The 20,066-nt window shown below is 39.9% G+C and overlaps 1 protein-coding gene across 1 annotated transcript in view; it reads left to right on the top strand.

The window, feature by feature from the left end:
- The first annotated feature begins 51 nt into the window (after positions 1-51).
- The window catches only part of HACL1 (2-hydroxyacyl-CoA lyase 1), a 31,793-nt gene continuing 11,778 nt past the window's right edge, over positions 52-20,066 (top strand). Inside the window, exons 1-12 of the mRNA XM_074195765.1 lie at positions 52-144; positions 214-318; positions 502-542; positions 4,318-4,398; positions 6,106-6,178; positions 8,804-8,881; positions 10,250-10,344; positions 13,004-13,116; positions 14,051-14,186; positions 16,944-17,049; positions 17,989-18,072; positions 19,220-19,321. Coding sequence (XP_074051866.1) covers positions 67-144; positions 214-318; positions 502-542; positions 4,318-4,398; positions 6,106-6,178; positions 8,804-8,881; positions 10,250-10,344; positions 13,004-13,116; positions 14,051-14,186; positions 16,944-17,049; positions 17,989-18,072; positions 19,220-19,321 — 1,092 coding nt within the window. The 5' untranslated portion in view covers positions 52-66. The remainder of the gene's footprint in view (positions 145-213; positions 319-501; positions 543-4,317; positions 4,399-6,105; positions 6,179-8,803; positions 8,882-10,249; positions 10,345-13,003; positions 13,117-14,050; positions 14,187-16,943; positions 17,050-17,988; positions 18,073-19,219; positions 19,322-20,066) is intronic.

Consider the following 20,066-nt stretch of genomic DNA (forward strand, 5'->3'; position numbering starts at 1 on the left):
GAGGGAGGAGCCCTTGCCGGCGCGGGCCGCCCGGCGCACTCGAGCCTCGGAGGCCTCGGAGGGAGCATGTCCTCCAGGCGGGCGGCCGAGGACGGGCCCACGGTGTCCGGCGCCGAGGTCATCGCCCGGGCGCTGCGGAGCCAGGTGAGCACGCGGCGGGCGGGCGGGGGCCCCGGGCCGGCCGGGCCCCGCTGAGCGCCGCTTCCCCCGCAGCGCGTGGAGTTCGTGTTCGGCGTCGTGGGCATCCCCGTGACGGAGGTGGCCGTGGCCGCGCAGGCCCTGGGCATCCGCTACGTGGGCATGAGGAACGAGCAGGCGGTGAGCCCCCACGCGCGGCCCCCACTTTTCGTGGCGTGTTAAGCCCCGCAACCGTAGAATGCAGGGGGCGGGCGGGAAAAGTGCCCAACGCACGGCCCTGAGCAGGGGCGCCCCGACACCCCGCCTGGCAGAGGGCACCGAGGGCCTCGTGCCCCGCCTCTGAGTGCTTTTACCCTTTCTTAGGCTTCTTATGCCGCCTCTGCCGTGGGATACCTGACTGGCAGGTAATGCGAGCCTTTTACTTTATTATCATTTATTATCTACCATTATTAATCAATTGGAGCTCACTAATCTATCTTATAGAAAACACGAGTGGTCCGGAAGAGTTGGCACCAGCGGGCAACTTGATGCTGAAGTCGAGGAGCACCTTTTGGAGCAATGTATTGATTGGGAATAATAAGAAATGAAAGCGTTGTTTTTTTAATACCTTAGGCACTCACCTTATTTTAGGAGACAGACTGAACTTGGTATAAGATGATTTTTTTTCTGCTGGTAATTGGGGCGGCTGGGTGGCACAGCGGGTAGAGCACCGGCCCAGGAGGCAGGAGGACCCGGGCTCAAATCCGGCCTCAGACACTTAATAATGACCGAGCCTGTGGCCTTGGGCAAGCCGCTTAACCCCGTTGCTTTGCAAAAACAAAAGAAAAAGTAAAAAAAAATATACTGCTGGTAATCATGGAACTTGACAGGTTCCCATAGTAAATCTTGCTGCACAATCAATAAATAAGAGCAATTGTTAATTTTTTTCCATTTTTCTTGATGAATTTTAATGATTAGTTTCCCTACCTACTTCAGCAGCTCCACCTTTCTAGGTATCTCTTGGAATTATGTCTCATAACTCCTGACCCAGTTCAGGTCCTTGTCCCCTCTTGCCTGGATTACAATCTCCCAATTAATATTCTTTCCTCCGGCTCTTTTCCCTATTTCATCCTTCAAGTACCAGCCAAAACAACTATCCCTAAGGCATAGCTAAAATCATAATAATTTCCCACTCAAAAGCCCTCTGACTCCTTACTGAATTTAGAAGATAAAATACAAACCAAAAAAATGGACACAATTTAGCTTTGGCAGGAACCAACTCCAACCCATACCTGATCCCCATGATAAATATCTAAAGAGTCATCTGGCCTCTGCTAAAGGCCTCCAGGGAGGAGAGTCTTGGACTACTCTCAGGCTGAGGAAGTTTTTTCTGGACAATCTGAGCTCAATTTGTCTTTATTTTGTAACTCATACTCTTCTGTCATCCCCACTCTTTCACTTCTCTTCAGCTTCTCCTTCCCTACTGTCTACAAACATGCCCATATCTCCTCCATACTAAAAAAAACTCTCTGAATCTTTCCATTCCCAACTATCATCCAGTATCTCATCTGTTCCTTGCAACTAAACTCCACCAAAAAGCCACCTATAATACATGCCTTACTTTTCTCTCACTCTTCTTCACACCTTATAATATGATTTCTGACCGCATTATACCACCAAATCTGTCTTTTCCAAAACTGCCAGTAATCTCTTAGTTGCCAAATACAAGGTCTTTTCTCAACCTTTATTCTCCTCAATCACACTACAGCCTTTGACAGTTTGTCACCCCCTCTTCCTTGATATTCTCTTCTCTCTAGGTTTTCAGGACTTCACTCTCTACTGGTTTTCCTCCTATCTGACCACTCCTCTTTCTCCTCTAGGTTCTCCTCTAAACTTAGGTGTCTGACTGGTGCCCTTTTCTCTTTTCCCTCTGTTACTTCCCAGGGTGATCTCATCAACTCTCATGGATTTCATTCCCCATTTTAGGATTCTCCAGTCTATCTGTCTATCTTGCCCCAAACTCTCTGTTAACCTCCAATCTCAAATCTCCACCTGCTTTTCAGACAACCTGAACTGGATATCCAGTAGGCATCTTAAACTCAACATGCTCAAAACAGAATTATCTTTCTCTAAATTCTTCTCTCTCCTTCCTTCCCTATTTCTCTATCTTTCTTGGTTCCCAGGCTCACAGCCTCAGAGTCAGACTGTTTCTCTCTCTTGTCTGTTTCTGTCTTCTCTCTCTCTCTCTCTCTCTCTCTCTCTCTCTCTCTCTCTCTCTCTCTCTCCCTCTCCCTCCCTCCCTCCCTCCCTCTGATCTCCCCCCCCCCCAATTCCTCACATCTAAATTGTCACTACGGCCAGTTGATTTGATCTCTGTGGCCTCTCTGGAATTTGCCCTCCTGTCTTCTGACACAGCTGGCCATCCTCACCTCACGTATGGACCATTGTTGTAGGTGCTGGGGGACTCTGCTTGCCATTCTCTAGTCACTTAAGTGATTTCCCCTAGAGACAGGTCTGAGCACATGAGCCCCTTCCTCTGGAAACTCCTGGGCATTCCAAGCTCTTCCCAGCACCTTCCAGACTTCCCAGCTTCTTGCATCTTGTTCCCCAGCTCATGTTCTTGTCTCCAGACTGGCCCCCAGGCCTGGCAGGCTGCCAGCTACTCTGGCTTCTTGGGGGGGGGGGTCCCAGGACAATTCCAACCCTTTCAGTTCTCTTTGCCTTCCCTATCTTTATGATCATTTCCTATTTCCCTGTGGGCATTTTACTTTTTTTTTTTTTATGGGTTTGTATAGTCCTGGGGGCCAGGCCTGTCTTTTGGAGCCCTGGTTCTTACTCAGCACAGTGCCTGGAACAGGTGAGCAAGATGTTGTTGGTATATTTCCCTCCTTAAATTATGCTGTCTATGCTGTAACTTCTAAGTGTGAGGGAGCTTCCCTGGGGCAAGGACTGGCATGGCTTTGCACATCACAGGCCCTTTTTAAATTAGATTTGTCAGAAGGGATCATTGCTATATCACTGACAGTACTCTTGGATGCTGTTTTCATTATTTCTGTTTTGTTCTCTGAATCAGCTTCATGGAGATATTGAAGTTGTTTGGGGATCCATTGCACAAGACCTTTAAGAGATGTTATTTTATAAATGCAAAATAACATTCTGGTTATAGTTTTGAACTGATTTAACAATACTTTCCCCCTCATCCCCCATTGCCAAACATATTGTTTCTGATTAAAATTCAAATCCTGCCTCAGATACTTCCTAACAGTGAAAGCCTATCCTACCTTATCACTTCCTCAGTCTCAGCTTCCATTTCCTGACCTATAAAATGGTGATGATAACAGCTCCTACCACCCAGGGTTTTTGTGAGAATCAAATGAGATAATGTCAATAAAATGCTTTGTAAACTTTGAACTGCTGTGTAAATACAAGCTAATTATCAGAAAGGTCATGCCAGTTGGCATAAGAATCAGAATTTGAACCCAGGCCTTCCAGTGCCAACACTCTTGCTTGCATTAACCTGTTCAAGTGGAACCCTTATGGCTCAGAAGGGACTTTGATCATGTACTTCAGAATTCCTTTTGCCCAGAATATCTATGACAATATATTTACCTGATAAGTAGTAAGAAAAAGTGGTTCCTTTCTTCTATAAGAAGGTTCAACTGCAGTTCACAAATACATACTTGATTTAGCTCCAATTTAATTGCATCAGAATTTGAATATGATTGCAAAATTCCAGGAACACAAGTCTTAAATCTCTCTTAAATTCTGATCCCAAGCATATACTGATCATTTAAGTTTTATTACAATGATACACATGACCCAAAGGGAGGAAATAAAAGATTTAACAAGTATTCAAATGCCTACAAAGAGAAAAATAAAACCTCTTGGTCTCAAGGAACATACATCCTATTGACCAGGATTACTTTATGCATATACTCTGGTTTGTTTTCTCATTCCTAATTGTGTAGAAATATAGCTGAAAAAGCCCTAGAATGTTATTCCTCTGAAATTTCTATGGAGATGTGCATATTTGCTTCTAAAATGATTTAATATTATAATTAGCATTTATGTAATGATTTAAAATTTATAGAACACTGTGTGTGTGTGTGTGTGTGTGTGTGTGTGTGTGTGTGTGTGTGTGTGTGTATTTATGGATGTATACATACACAAATCTTCTAATTCATTTTATTTTTTTTCTAGGCCAGGAGTTTGCCTTGTGGTTTCTGGTCCAGGTCTTATCCATGCTCTTGGTGGAATGGCAAATGCAAACATGAACTGCTGGTAATTCAGTTTAAATTTTAACCTTTTTTTTTCAAAGTCCTATAATTTTTTTTTTTAATCCTTACTAAGTGTGTCTACAGGATTAGCAAAAGAGAACTAGTCCTCAAGTGAGAGGACTCCTGTGGTCTTTGCAAATGATAAGATTCGTGAGCTGAGGATTGTCACTTTGCCCCCTCCTCTTTCATCTCTGAGGAATCTGAGACCTAGAGCAGGGAAGGGACTTACCCAAGGTCTTGAGAAAGTTTTGAGGCTTTCAGTGCCTCGATCTCACCATCTCCGTGAAATGAAACTAAAGTGGGAATGTAGGAGATGAGCATGTGGAAGTACCTTAAGTCCTTAGACAGAAAGATCTTGCATGAATCCGATACTGATTCTTCAATGTCTTTTCATAGAATTTGGGAATTAAATCTTCAAGAGATGCAATTTAACCTCCTTATTTTAAAGAGGAGGAAGCAAGTCTTTTAACTTGTGGACATGATGGCTACTTTTATTTTTTTCTGAGAATCCAGGGAAAAGATAGCCTGTAGATTCTGGATTCAAGAGGCTACATAGAGAACCTTGCCAGGAAGGAAGGAAAATTTAAGAAGAAAATTTTGATGATACAAATAATTTGAATGAGAAATAGAGGAGTCATAGTATGAAGAAATTCATCTAAAAACTCATCCACCTGCTGAAATGTTAAAATAACATAACTTGAAGACACAATTGTGTTTCCTTATGTGTAGAATGAGGGGTTAGACTAAATAATGGTTTCTGGTTCTAAATCCAAGGAAAATGTGGGTGAGATCATTAATTTGGTGGTAGGATGTAACAGTCTATCTTTTGGACTTTATTCACTTTGGAAAACAGAGCTGGTGAAGTCAAGAACTAAAAAGGGAGAGGAAATTAGGACCTAATGAAGAATGAAGCAAGCAGAATGGGGAAAGTGAGGAACACGATGAACCCCAGTCATATAATCAGAACAGAAAATCCAAACTGATCATTATTTGGCCTTGAGACAGAGTGGAGAAAATGCTCTTTTTTTGTTTCATTGCAAAGTCAGAACATTGGATCAGGCTCATGTGGCACATGTTTTCAATCACGGTTTGAGATGTGGCTTTTTTGAAAAACTTCTTTTTTTCCCTTCTTAATCTTAGTTACAAAGGCATGACTTTCTGGTTAAAAGAAAAGAGCCATAATTGGAAGTGAAAGTGATGTTAAAACAAAGATATCAATAAAAATTAGGAAAAAGAACAACTTAAAGGGGGCAAGGAATAGCTTCTAGGTGGGAGGACTCTAGTTCTAAATGCTCTATAAACTGAAGAACATCTGGCAGGAGAGAAAGCAGATAGGACTAGAACCTAAGACAAATCTAAGAATATTGTAAGTGAATGGAAAGCCCTATATTGATTGTGCAGCATGAGGGCTGTAGTATGAAAAGATCTGCAGTTTTTATTCCCTGGCAAACTCTGGAGGAGTTAACAACGTGAATGTCTTTTGTAACCTAAAAAGCGTGATTAATCTTAGAGTCTCTTGCCCCATGGGTTTGTCATAGCTTCCCAAGCCCTGCTTCTTTTTTCTTTATATCCTCTATTTTCTTTCAGCCACTTACTTAGGTCTGACGTCCTTAGTGTAACTCTTTTAGCTTGATTCTTTATTGCTCTTAAAATTAAACACTTGGAAATTTTAGGAAATTTATCTTTATTTCAATTTTTTTTTAAATTTCAGGCCTCTGATTGTTATTGGTGGTTCTTCTGACAGTAATCAAGAAATGATGGGAGCCTTCCAGGAGTTCCCCCAGGTACTTATCTATAAAATGTTCAGTGTAAAATTTAGTATTATATATTGATGCCATTGCTTGTCTCTGGGCTGCAGACTCTCCAGGGTCAATGGAGTCTATGCAAAAAGATATACGAATCCATAAAAACATCATCCTGGGAGCTGAGTAAATTGTGTCTTTCATATATGTGTGTGGTGTTTTTCATGTGTATATAGATACTCTTGTCAATTCAAATAGAATACAGATTGTGAAATATTATTGGACTCGGGAGCTTTTTGACATGATGTATTTTTCTTAATCATTTGATACTAATAGTATAAGTTATTATGTGGGGGGGAAATTCAAGAAACATTGTTGGTAACAAGGAGCCCTTGGATTCCAAAGATTTCAGGCCTCTGATGTTTCCTTTCTGATCAATGTTTTGTTACATCTCTTTACTGCCTGCGATTCCATTAAAGATACACCAGAAGGAATGCTGTTGCACAGTGCTCTGATTTGAACAAGGTAATCTCTGCTCTCCAGAGGGGTTTGTAGCTTTGACAGAGAAGATTCATTAAAGAGTCCAGGTTGAAGAGGGATTCTCCATGGATACTGAGTCCTCCAGATGCCTTCATCTGCGGGGGGCCTCATGATGGTTGTGCTACCTCCTGAAATATTGCAGAGTCTTCTAAAAGTGCTTTGTAATGACCTCCCATCCTGGAAAGTCTACGTGGATCAAGAGCATCTCTTACCTACATTGTGACATACATTTGGATGGGTAGTCTTGTCCAATGATAGGTTGGTCTGGGGAAGGCAAGATGTGCACTACCGTGCGTTACCTACCGAGCTACAAAGGAGGAGAGCACAAGCTGGATTGCCTTTAGGAGCGTCTTGAATAATTCCAAGCTTCCTCCAGGGCTAAAGACCTGTCTTTTAAATATAAGCATTCTTAGCAGCATTCTATATGACTGCAAGACTTAAAATAAATTTGTCTCTAAGGAATTAAACATGAATATCACCCAGAGAGCACTGGAAAGGTCCATGACAGGAGGGAGTGGGCCACAGGCAAGGAGGAACTTTGAAGAAGAGAGCAGTAAAAGAGGTCATGGAGAATCTGATTTAGAAAGAGAAGAGAGGCTGGTGGGGAGAGTGAGGACCGGCAGGTGGACACAACAAGTGTCCCACTTTGAGGAGCGAGCAATTGAAGAAGTCTCTAGCACTGCTGAGTAGGACAGGACAGTATGAGCAGGCAAGGATGGGCTATGATCTGCATCACTGAAGGGACTCCAAATCAGTGAACTCCCAAAGTCATTTAATTAATGAGTCTGTATGTTCCTTGCACATAGTGAGCATTTAAAAAATGCTGCTGGTTGTTGTCAATCTGAAATAAAACTGGAGAAGGTAGATGAGGGCCAGATGGCTGACTTAGGAGTTTCTATAGTAACCTTAAAGGCAAAGGTTTTTTTGCAGATAAGCCCAAGTGTGAAGGACAAACATCAACATGATCAGACTTCTGCATCTGGGCAGCTGCAGTAAGGGAGTTTCAGAGCAGGGGAAACAGGAGATCGATGAGGTTGTGCACATGAGTAGTGCATTGTGGGGGGGGGGATAGAACAATATAAGTGGAAATCTGCAATTAATGAGATTCTGGAGAGGAGGGAGGGTGAAGAGTAGTTGAACCAAGGGCCAGAGAAGGCAGAAATTTGGGAGGAGAAATATGTTTAAAGGGGCATTCCAGTTCAGGATTGACATGACAACTGTGGAGGACTGGTAGGAGATTTAAGTTGAGGTGTGCGTTTTTAATTCATCAAATTAGAGAAACAACAATAAAATTTTTTTAGGTGTTTTTTTTTTTGCAAGGCAAATGGGGTTAAGTGGCTTGCCCAAGGCCACACAGCTAGGTAATTAATAAGTGTCTGAGACCGGATTTGAACCCAGGTACTCCTGACTCCAAGACCGGTACTTTAGCCACTATGCCACCTAGCTGCCCCAACAATAAAATTTTTGAAAAATAATGGTAACAGCTAAAAGTCACAGCCTTTGAGTGATAATTAAACCCATGAAAAAATATGTAGAGAGAAATGAAGAGGGTCAGGGATGAAACCTTGGTGACATTCATGCTTAACTCACATTTATTCTTTAACTTCCATGAATCCTTGATCCTGGTTCTTATGTAAGAATCTCACTATCAATTTTCTTAATATTTTTATACTTCTTAATATTTTTATACTTACTTCTCATTAAGTTATATGTTTAGCAAAGTACTGAGTACGAGATGAATTTAAAATCCTCTTCTTTGCCTATTTATGAATATTACTGTTAATATAAAATACTGTTGCTTCTTCATGAAACTGAATAGAACTTCAGAAAGCTTTCAAGTCCTTTTTTGATTTTATTGATAAGGAAACTGATGCCTAGAATCTTTGCTCAAGGATATGGTCGCATTGAGTGATGTAGCAGGATTTGAACCCAGGCCCTCTGTCTCCAAAATTTTAAGTGGATTGGTTCTACATTGACTGTTTATTTGAGTCTTAGCCACTTATATTCTATAACTTTCTCCTGCAATGGAAACTCATGATTTTTAATTTTGTTTCTATGTAAAAGAATATTGTGGTTTGTGGATTTGAAATCCACAAATTTGAATTTGAAACTTTTTTTCATTTGTAGGTTGAAGCTTGTAGGTTATACAGCAAGCTGTCTGTCAGACCGCACAGCATAGAAGCTATTCCTTTTATTATTGAAAAGGTATGGTATATAATTATAAATTAAACATAATGTTTGGGTTATTTATTTTTAATGTTTAAAAATCTCAGTTGTACTGTCCTAAGTATTATATTTCAGTTAGTAAAGTATAACAAGTAGGAATGCTTCCAGATAGTTCCAAATTGCATTACTTTTCACAAACTATTAATTTAATTAATATATAATAATACAATAATATCAATCATATTTTAAAGAGGGTTCTCATTAAATTAATTAAAGAAGCTAAACAACAGAGCAGGCACTGAGGAACAAAAATTTTACATGAAAAAAACCTTTCTTCTCCTATACTGGTCCCTGGCTGTATCTTCCATTTTGAAAATACCCTATAGTTGAGATAAATGATAAACATCTTTAAATATTACCTTGCAAGGGAAATACTGATAAACCAACCTTGATGTGTGTCTTTCCATTTTGAGCTGACTCTAAGCAGTGAGCCACAGAAATTGTCCACAGAGTTGACAAGTCCCTAACCCCAGAAACAACATAAAAGCCTTTACTTTGGAGGCAAAAAGATGAATTCAGGGAGACAGTAGAACCTTGGGATTCAGATGGCAGTTGATTGTTTCTAAGAATAAAAATAGTGAGAAATAAGGTTTAAGACCTCTGTGATATAGATTGAGCTTCCTTTTAATTAAAGACAGTACCATTGGAGAGGCATTTTGAGTTTGATGTGTTTCTCTTGTTCCCCCCGCCTTTTATTTGTCTCAGTTTCCTCAGCTATAAACTGGGGATGTTGTGAAGATCAAATGAGAAAAGATTGGTAAAACCCTTAGCTCGGTGTCAGATATATAGTAGGCACTACAGAAATTCTCAATCCCTCCCTCTCCTTCCCCATTGATAATTATAATGACTAACAATACTTTAATTGTGAAGTGCTTTTACATAGGTTAATTCATTTGATTCCCACATGAACCTGGATGAGGAAACTGAGGCAGAGAGGAGTGCAAGGCAACTTTTCCAGGATCTGGTTGGTGTGTCTGAAGTAGGGGCCACATGGATTTTCTGATTCCAAGGCCTGCATTCTCTCTACTGGGTCTCTTCGACTCCTGTTTTCTCCACTTCTCAGTCTGTTCAGACACAGGCCACATCTCTTCACAACTGGCTTGTATGAACTAAGCCATAGCCCATAATGTTTCTTTTTCATTGTAGACTCAATGTTTTTTAGTTACCTTTCAAAGAGCTCTCATCCTAGGCATATAAGCTGTATTACTAATACATTAAGAAATAGCTAGGAAATTTAGGAAATTATTCATTTCATCACTTTAAAAGAGAATCAGATGGAATAAAGTCAAGCAGATTAAGATTTTTAAAATACTAATTCATGCTCCTACTATTTTGTAATAAATCTAGGCTGTGAGAACCAGTCTTTATGGTCGGCCAGGTGCCTGCTATGTTGACATACCTGGAGACATGGTGAACTTACAGGTGAAGGCAAGCTCGATAAAGTGAGTAATTGTTAGGGTGAAAGTTTTCTAATTAGATTAAAGTATGTCCAAATATTTGGTTAATCTTGTAAGAAATAACAATCATGATTTAATCCTTTAAGCCTATTTCCTTTTAATTAAATTAAACTTGACAAAGGGTCTGACTATATGTTGTTAATGTATTTACATGTTAGCTTTTTACGGTAATGGACTGTAATATCAGTAATTTTGAATGTCATAATTTAGCCTTGTGAAAAGCTTAGGTAAAGCTGATGATGAAAGGAACTTCATCAAAGAGAAAGCCATGATCTTAGAGTCAAGCTGAAGATCAGACTCTGCCATGGTTTGACCTTGGGCAAATCACTTTGCTTGTTTGGTCAGCATTCATTGCCTTCATATGTAAAATGGATCATGTGTTGTCTTTTCTGCTCTGAGATTCCATGATTCTAGAAATTATTGGAATTCAACTTTGGTAAAAAGGATCTTTTAAACATAATAGCAAAGGGTATCTTGAGTCTTGTTCCTAATAAAATTACACTACTGTAATATTTAGAGAACAATCATAAGGTAGCCACTTATTAATTTTATTATCACTACAAAAGAATTAACTAAACCCTCCATAAATGATTTTTTTTACAATAACCATAGATTATATACACCAGTTTAGAGGACTGATGGGGTTGTTTTAAACAGAAGTGCTAGCATTCTCCACCAAAGCCCTACTTGGGCACCTAATCTTTGCATGGAATAGTGGGTCAGGGGATATGAACCCCTTTACAGCATAATGGTTTTAAATACAGAAAAGAAAATATAAAGGATTACAAAGAACCAATTGCATTAAAGAATGGTTCATGGATCTCAGGAGGTCATTCTAGCAAAGCACAATCCCAGACAAATCTTAGATGATCTTTTATCTAAAGACTGGTGTGTGTGTGTGTGTGTGTGTGTGTGTGTGTGTGTGTGTGTGTGTGCGCACACACGCGCACATGCGCACGCATTCTCAGAGACTCCCGGGTTTGGAGTCTGTGCTGGTGAAGTGGATGCCCATGCTGGTGGAATGATAGACCCTTGAAGTGGGGAGACCTCCATCAAGAGTTGCTCACTAGGGGAGGCTAGGTGGCTCAGTGGATAGAGCACCAGCCCTGGAGTCAGGAGGACCTGAGTTCAAATGTGACCTCAGACACTTAATAATTACCTAGCTGTGTGGCCTTGGGTAAGCCACTTAACTCCATTTGCCTTGCAAAAACCTTAAAAAAAAAAAAGTTACTCACTGAAAGAAAAAGGAAGCACCCTGAGCTGAGCCCGTTTTGCAGTCAGAATTTCAGGACAGTATTCAGTCCTGTTTCAGTACATGGTTCCTTTTTGTTTCAACCTTAAACAACCCCAAACCATCCCACAGCAGAGTTGCGTTTGCTTCAGTCTCCTTCTCCTTCCTTAGTCATGTCTGCCACGTAAGCAAGGTTCGGGGACTGGGGCCACATGGAGTCCATTCCTGCTGCGCTCCATGAAGGAAGGAAAGAGCATTTAGGGAGCACTGACTGTGTGCACTACAACACTGTAGGCTCAAAGGACACATACTAAGTAAGTCAGCCAACCCGCTTCTCCAGGCACTAAACTGAGCTGTGGGCAGAGGGGAAGGTCTCAAGGCTGTTGGATGGCCATGCTCCACTTTATCAGTAACAGTTGCACCAATAAAATCCTGTCTGATTCTGATCCTGAACCACTTGAGAATGCCAGACTTTAGTGGAAAGGGTTTTCATCTCTTCCATGCCCCCCTCCCCAAGGACTTCAGGAGAAGCAGTTCCCTAATTTAATCTTTATGGGAATTACTTAGCAAGACAATGACAATTGGGGTCTAGAATCTGGTGGGTCCTCCACTCCCTGGCTTCTTGGTCTTATTTGTCAGGCAGTGGAAGCTGGTCAACTCTTGGTATTGGTGGTGGAAAGGAAGATGTGTCCTTTCTCCACACTGATTGCTTTCCAGGTACGCTCTTGCTGAGACTCTAGGCTTCAGGGTATGGCTGGGTACTGGGTACTCTCCAGTTGGGTCTGAGGGGAGATAGTGATTGAGTAAGTGGTGGTAGCATCACTTGTCTGGCATATATTGTCTCTCATCTTTGCCTTAGGATGCCCTGATGATTTTTGCTAAGGCTGGCTTACTTGTGTAGTAATAATATTGCTGCCATGCTGTTCCACAAGACCTGCTTGCCTGTCTAAATAATTTTATCTTACAGAATTGTTGTGAGCATCAACTGGGGAATATTTAGAAAATGTTTACTTAACCCAGATCCTACACATGAATGATGCTGAAAGTCCCAAGGAGTGTTTCTGTACAAGAATCAGACAAAATAGTCCTCCTACTCTTAGGTGTGACTGTTGATCTGAGCAAGTGAAGTGAGAACCTGAGAATAAAATCCAAAAGTTCTCTCAGTCTCTTTGAATTTATCTTGGTGGATTTTGACTTAAAACCAACTATACAACTTATATTACATTTTTTTAATAAATAAAACAACTCTCTCCAAGTATGATGCCTGATTTTTAACCTTTTTCTACTCACCCTTTAAAGGCACTAACATTGTGCAGAGGCGGCTACTAGAATGTCATGCCTGTTAGTCTTTGATGGTTGAAGGAAGATCTTCTCTGTTTTATTTGCTACAAAAGTGAAGATTCTCTTTTGCAGGTATATGGAATGCTGCATGGCCCCCCCTGTGAACATGGCAGATACTTCTGCTGTGTCTGTGGCAGCATCTGTCATCAGCAATGCAAGACAACCTCTTCTGATAATTGGAAAAGGTAATGAAGGAAACAGATAGTTGAACTTTAATATTCACATGAAAGAATGCAAAACCCATTGGGAAGTTTCCAGGCTTCTTTGTTGGTCAGTCTTTTCAGTCATTCTTCATAACCTCAATTGGGTTTTTCTTGGCAGACATAAATGGACTGGTTTTCTATTTCCTTCTCCAGCTCATTTTACAGATGAGAAAACAAGGCCCTCACACAGGGTCAAATAGTTAATAAGTACCTGAAGTGAGATTTAAACTCAGGTCATCCTGACTCCAGGCCTGTAACTCTAACCTTTGTGCCTCTTAGCTGCCAGCCTTTTTGTTTACTTTGAATTTGGAAGGTGAAATTCTACTTTAATCCATTGACTATATTTTTTAATTGTGACATGATTGCCTATAAATTCTGAAATTTTTTAAAGGAATTAATTACCAGATTTCCAGGAAACTGTAAACAAAGTAATAGATTGCAAATTACTTTTCTGCATCAGAAAATTTTCTAAGTATTTTTGGACATACCAACAATGTATTATTTATTTAGTATCACCAATGTAAACAGCATTGTGGCCTGGCAGCTACAGAACTGGCCTCACTCTGATGCCTGTGTGACTATGAGCAATCGCTTCACTTCACTTCACCTCACTTCCCTTCACTCTTAGCAGCCCAGTATCATGAGATGTAGAGGGGTCACGGCTCTGCATCCATGCTGGGGCAGGGAGGGGAAGTGGACCAGCTAAGGTCAGAAGTGGAGAAGCTTAAATCTTCAGTGCTAATCAATTTGGGGATCATGACCCACTATGGCTGCTGTTCTTCTAGCCTAGGGAAGACGGGATGGAAAGTATTTTTAAAAGAGATAGGTGAAAAGCAACCTGGGCTGTATAAAGAAGTAATTCCATGAAATGCTCCATGAAATGCAGCAAGTTATCCAGTAGATGTTCTTGTTGCAGGTGCTGCTTATTCACATGCTGAAGATAACATCAGAAAGTTGGTTGAACAGTGCAACTTGCCATTTTTGCCCACGCCCATGGGCAAAGGTGTTGTTCCTGATGATCATCCCAATTGTGTGGCCGCAGCCAGATCCAGGTTAGTGGAACACCAAGCTGTAAATCCTACAGTTTAGCTTGGTGTTTGTGACCTTAATCAATCCTACAGTAAAATAATATCCTACAATAAAATCATCAGTCCTCAGACATACCCATAGCTTGGTTCTACTGCATAATGAAAAGTAGGCTTCCTATAACAGTTGTGAAATCTGTCCCACTGTGCATAGGCAAAGTGAGTTGAATCAAGCTTAGGGGAAAAACATGTCTGGTGAGCCATAAGTCACCCTCCTTTTCCTGCCAATAAATTAATATGGAGCCTTTTTGGAAACAGCATGAATGTTCGTATTACTGAGACCAAAGGAAGAACTTTGAGAGCTGTATGCCTGCCCTCTGGGAGTCACGTGTTAACTGTCCAGGCAGATCCAAGACTGGACTTTCTGTGCCATTTAGGCGTCCTTTGAAGGACCTGGGGCTGTTTGGCCTGGAAAAAAAAAAGACCCAGGTGCTAGGGAAGCCCTAGTAACTGTTGTCAAGTCTTAGAAATGTCACTGAAGAGAGGAAAGAGATGGATTCTGCTCATTCCCAAAATGCAGAATTAGGAGAAACTCTTACAAATAGCAAAGAGATAGATACCGGCTTGACAGGAGAGCAAGCTTTCTAAGAAGTAGAGGGGCTCAGAGGTGGAATGAGCCATCTTGGGAGTTGGGGAGACCCCTAGATCCCAGCTGTGCTTGAGAGGGGATCTTGTTCCACGTAGGGTTTGGACCACATGGTTGCCGAGGGTCCTTTCCAGCTCTGGAATCCTGTGACTTGTTTTTCTTGGTCTCTACACAGTAGAACCACGTTATATTAATAATGGTAATGTTTGTCCTTCATTCTTGAAGAAGAGCACAACATTAGGGAAGTGGTGCCATGACAGGCGCATGAATTAGATTTGAGTGAGGAGGTGTTGTACTAAGTCCCCAACCTCTCTTTCTCCTCCAGAACCATCTGCGTCCAAGGGTCAGATATGAATCAGGATAAATGGAGATGGTCCTGGACGTGAGGCAATCAGAATTAAGTGATTTGCCCAAGGTCACACAGCTAGTAAGAATCAAATGTCTGAGGCTAGATTTGAAATCCTGTCTTCCTGACTCCAAGGCTGGTGCTCTGTCTGCTGCAGCACCAAGCTGCCCTTAGCAGCTTATAAACTGTCATGAGGAGGACCATAGCTAGCATAGTACTTGATCTCCCCAGCACCCCTCGGAAGACACACTCTTGTAGCCTCATGTTAATAGCTGAAGAAACTGAAGCCAGGAGAGGATGTGAGCTTGCTGGAGACCCTCATCTACAAAGGGTCTGCAGGAAGTTGGAGCCACAGGGTCCTGGGCCACTTTCCTGCCATAACTATTCCATTGATTCAAGTGTTTTCATGAGCCAGTTAATTCTGTATGTAGCTAGATGACAAACTGATGGGCAACTTAAGATACTGAAGCATGGCTCCATTGTGTGCAGCTGATGTTGCCGTCTGTTGACTGAATCAGCTTCCACAGGACTTGGTTGGGGAAAGCTTTGATTAGAAGTTCATATGTGCTTGAAATATATAAGATTATATTTCTCTAGAAATAATCTGAGGCCACCAGCAAGCACAGAGTGCTGGGCCTGGAGTCAGGAAGACTCATCTTAATGAGTTCAAGTCTGGCCTCAGACACTAGCCAAGTGACTCTGGGCAAGTCGCTTAACTCTTTTTGCCTGTATCTTCTCCTGTAAAATGAACTGGAGAAGGAAACAGACACAACTGAAACAACTGACCAAAATAAATAAACTGTAACTTTTTTATGTTTTAGACTGACCTTGAAGTTTTCTTAAACTGATGAATTTTAATGTATTTGTTATGGAACTCAACAAACAGTTGCAGAGTATTGTGCAGTGTATTGTGCCATCTTCTCAAGATACAAAAATCAGATGTAGGCTGATTAGAAAAGGAATGCAGCATCAAGGGCCTTGACAGCAGAGAGTGCTTTGTATTTGTCTTTGTATTCCCTGCAGGGGCCTGGAGAACGGGTTTAGCTTGACTAGAACACAGATAATGACAGGAATATGGGGGAAATTAGTCTGCAGAGCAGGTTGCACCTAAATTGCCCCAGACATTGTGGGCCCAGGCCAAGACTTTGGTATTTGATAGGAGGCTGTGAGAGGATGTGATCAGTGGTGGGAAGGCTGCATGGTGGAGAAGAGGAGAAGCTAACAGCAGGAAGGAGGCTTCATTAGGAGGTTATCAAATAGTTGAAACAATTATATGGTCTTTCCAATAGGTTAAAACATCCTGTAAATAGAGGACTTAGCCTAAACTTGGTGAATTCCATAGTGCTTAGTGTAGTATCTTGGACAACATGTGGGAATTAAGGGTTTGATGATGGTGAATAGGTGTTCCCATGACAAACTTATTTAAATTCAGGGCATTTTCTCAGCTCAAAACAGACCTTTAATTGCTCTATCTATGGATAGATAGATAGATCAGTTGATCTTTGTAATAATAAAGATTGAGAAGTCAGACAAAATAGAATAATAAACATCTGTGGTAATATTTTTATGTGTTCCCTTATTGAGAACACAGTAATTAATAAGACCTTTTTATAAATAAATCAATTTTAATTAGACATTTTTAGAATGAAAGATGAAATAGATTTAGACTCATTTCTGTAGTGATAAATTATTTTAGATTTTCCAAACACTTGAGAGTAATTTTTAAGTATTTTCATATCATAAATATAGTATGTTTTTGTGACATCTTTCTATCTTTTCATTATTTTATCAGGGCATTGCAACATGCTGATGTAATCATATTACTTGGTGCCAGGTTAAATTGGATTTTGCATTTTGGACTTCCACCAAGATATCGAGCTGATGTGCAGATTATCCAGGTCTGAGGAGGAAAGAAATTTAAATGAGTTCTTTCTCTGTACTGTCTTCTTATAATTTTTGCTGGTTGTTGATTGACTCCTTTTGAATAGTCTCCCTTCTCTTTTACTTAATTGGAACCATTTTCAAAAGCTAGATTGAGCAAAAAATACTACTTCAAATCTACTTATGCAAATGTACTAAATTACAAAATAAGGGGGAAACAACTAGTTATCCTATGAAAGATTTATTATTTTAAGTAGTAAAGTAGATTACAATTACAGTAATAATTCCATCTGGCATGACTTGTGATCCATGTCAAAAAAGTTTTCCAAATAAGTTTTTTAAGTACTAGTATTTTTTTCAAATGTTAAATTCTTTTGATGTTTGCTTCTCTGGATGTTAGTCATATTTATATTGTATCTCTCTCTGAGAGAGAGAGAGAGATAGAAATATACATATATTGATATACATACACAAACTAAACCTTTTCCTGATGACTCTAGATCATCTTTAGGGATATTAATTGAGTATATTATACTCAGGGGCTATTAAGGTATGTAAAGCTCTTTCCTCTATCCTAGACAATTTCAAGCTGCTTTATGATTGATAATAATATAAAATCTGTTCCCCTAATTAGTAGCAGAATTTCAGCACAGTATTCAGTCCTGTTTCAGTACAACTCCCTTTTGTTTCAACCTTAAAAAAAAATCCTAACAGCCAACAGCAGAGTTGTGTTTGCTTTAGTCTCCCTCTTATTCTTTGATCCACCATGTGAGCAGGGTGCTGAGACTAGAGCCCCATGGAGTCCATTCCTGCTGCCCGTCATGGGTGAACGAAAGAACACTTAAGGAGCATTTAATGTGTATACTATAATACTGTAGGCTCTAAGGACACTTGGGCTGATCAAATTATCATTCTTGTTAAAGAACTAATTCACCTTGTTTGGCATTGCTTTGTAGGTTGATATCTGTGCAGAAGAGCTGGGGAATAATGTTAAGCCTGCTGTGGCTCTGTTGGGTGATATAAATGCTGTCACTGCACAGGTAAGACCTTGGTTTGAGTTCCTTACATAGGCATTTTTAGAACATTCAGTTCTTTAAAATCTTTCTTTCTTGAATCAATTGTGTCTGAATATTTATAGTTTTAAAAAATGCAAACTATATGACTCACTTGAAAATATGAAATTAGAGCTCCTCATACCCACATTTATATATGCTAGAAATTCCTGGAAACTAGATGAATTAAGATATTTCCTTTGTGAACTCTGGAGTTTGGTAACCATATTATATCTAGGATTTCTCTCTGATGGTAACCTGTGAAATCATCTCTCTCTCTCTCTCTCTCTCTCTCTCTCTCTAGTTCAGGAAGAGTATTATTTAGTTATTCAGTGTCCTGAAAAGTATAATTTAACTTTGAAAGGAATGTAATTTACAGACATTAGGAAGATCTCTCGTTATTTCTTTAGGCAAAAAAAGATCCATTGATACTGATTTACCATCTATATTTTGAGACTGTCCAGATCTCAGTGTTTGCTTCTCTTTATATCATTATAGAATGATATTTTAACTTCTATTTAAGAAGTGTTGGTTAATTATACTTTTGTCAGACTAGCTCTCATAGCCAAAATATTGGTAGATAAATACTACCAATAATGGTATTTATCATGTTTATATGACAGAAAAGTATAAACTAAATACTGTTCCACATCAGTGTGTTCCCTCCCTTTCTTTGGTTGGGGATTTTAGAGGAACCTGTATCACTGCTAGGATTAAATATGTTGGAGTAGAGTTCCATCTTTACCCAGTTGAGGAAATCTGATGAGCTGGGGCATGATTTACCTTTTGTAGAACAACCTGAAAGTGTGAATTATGGACAGTATTCCCAATATAGGAGAGTCTCATTATCTAGAAGAAAGTTTTGTTGATAGAAACAAAAATTTCAGGAGTACCTGAGTTCAAATCCAGCCTCAGACACTTAATAATTACCTAGCCGTGTGGCCTTGGGCAAGCCACTTAACCCCATTGCCTTGAAAAATCTAAAAAAAAAAAAAAAAAAATTCACATTTTATAAAATGTGAAACTTAAACATTTTTTAAATTAATTTTTAAAAAAGTTAGAGCACAAGTGATATGTGTTTCATTCTACAAAAAGACTTTTTATGCCAGTATTTTAATTTAAGATTATTTCTTAGCTTTTAGAACATTACCAAAAAAGTCCATGGCAATATTCTTGTAATGCTGAATGGTGGGAGGTACTAAAAGAAAAAATGAAGAGCAATGAAGAAGCATCCAAGGTAATGAGAAACCCTTGGGGTGGTGCTCTGGGTTGATGACTGGGCTGGGCCTGTTTACCAACTTTGCTTTGGGGGTAGTGTTGATCAGGTTTTTGAGTCTGTTTCCTCACCTGTAGAATGGAGTAAATAACAGATATTTACAGACTGCTGAGAATCTAATGCAGTAGAGGTACTATATGAAAGCCATTATTATAAACTCTGGAGTTCTAAATTCATTAATAGAGCAGTTGCTATAATAATGAGCTTCAATTTTGTTCCTCTATCACATTTTCATGAGTCAGATTTTTCCTTGGGGAGAACCTTAGTTCAAAGGAAAGAAATGAATCTTTCCCTCTTTTTATCATGGCTTTGTGTTCACTGTGTTGATCTTTACAGATACACCTACATGGGGCAGCTAGGTGGCACAGTGGATAGAGCACTGGCCCTGGAGTCAGGAGGACCTGAGTTCAAATCCAGCCTCAGACACTTAATAATTGCCTAGGTATGTGACCTTGGGCAAGTCACTAAATAACCCCATTGCCTAAAATAAAAAACAAACAAAGGGAAAACAACATTAAAAAAACCAGATATACCTACATATATTGTAGGAGTCCCATCAAATAACAAGAATTTATTAAGTGCCTCCTGTATGTCAGGCTCTCATTGCCCTCGTTGAGTTTTCTATCTATAGGAGGAGACAATATGTACATATTTAAGTATATTCTAAATATTCATATATATAAAATTATTCTATATATATATATAC

Source organism: Macrotis lagotis, chromosome 7 (assembly GCF_037893015.1).
Source record: "Macrotis lagotis isolate mMagLag1 chromosome 7, bilby.v1.9.chrom.fasta, whole genome shotgun sequence".
Lineage (NCBI taxonomy): Eukaryota > Metazoa > Chordata > Mammalia > Peramelemorphia > Peramelidae > Macrotis > Macrotis lagotis.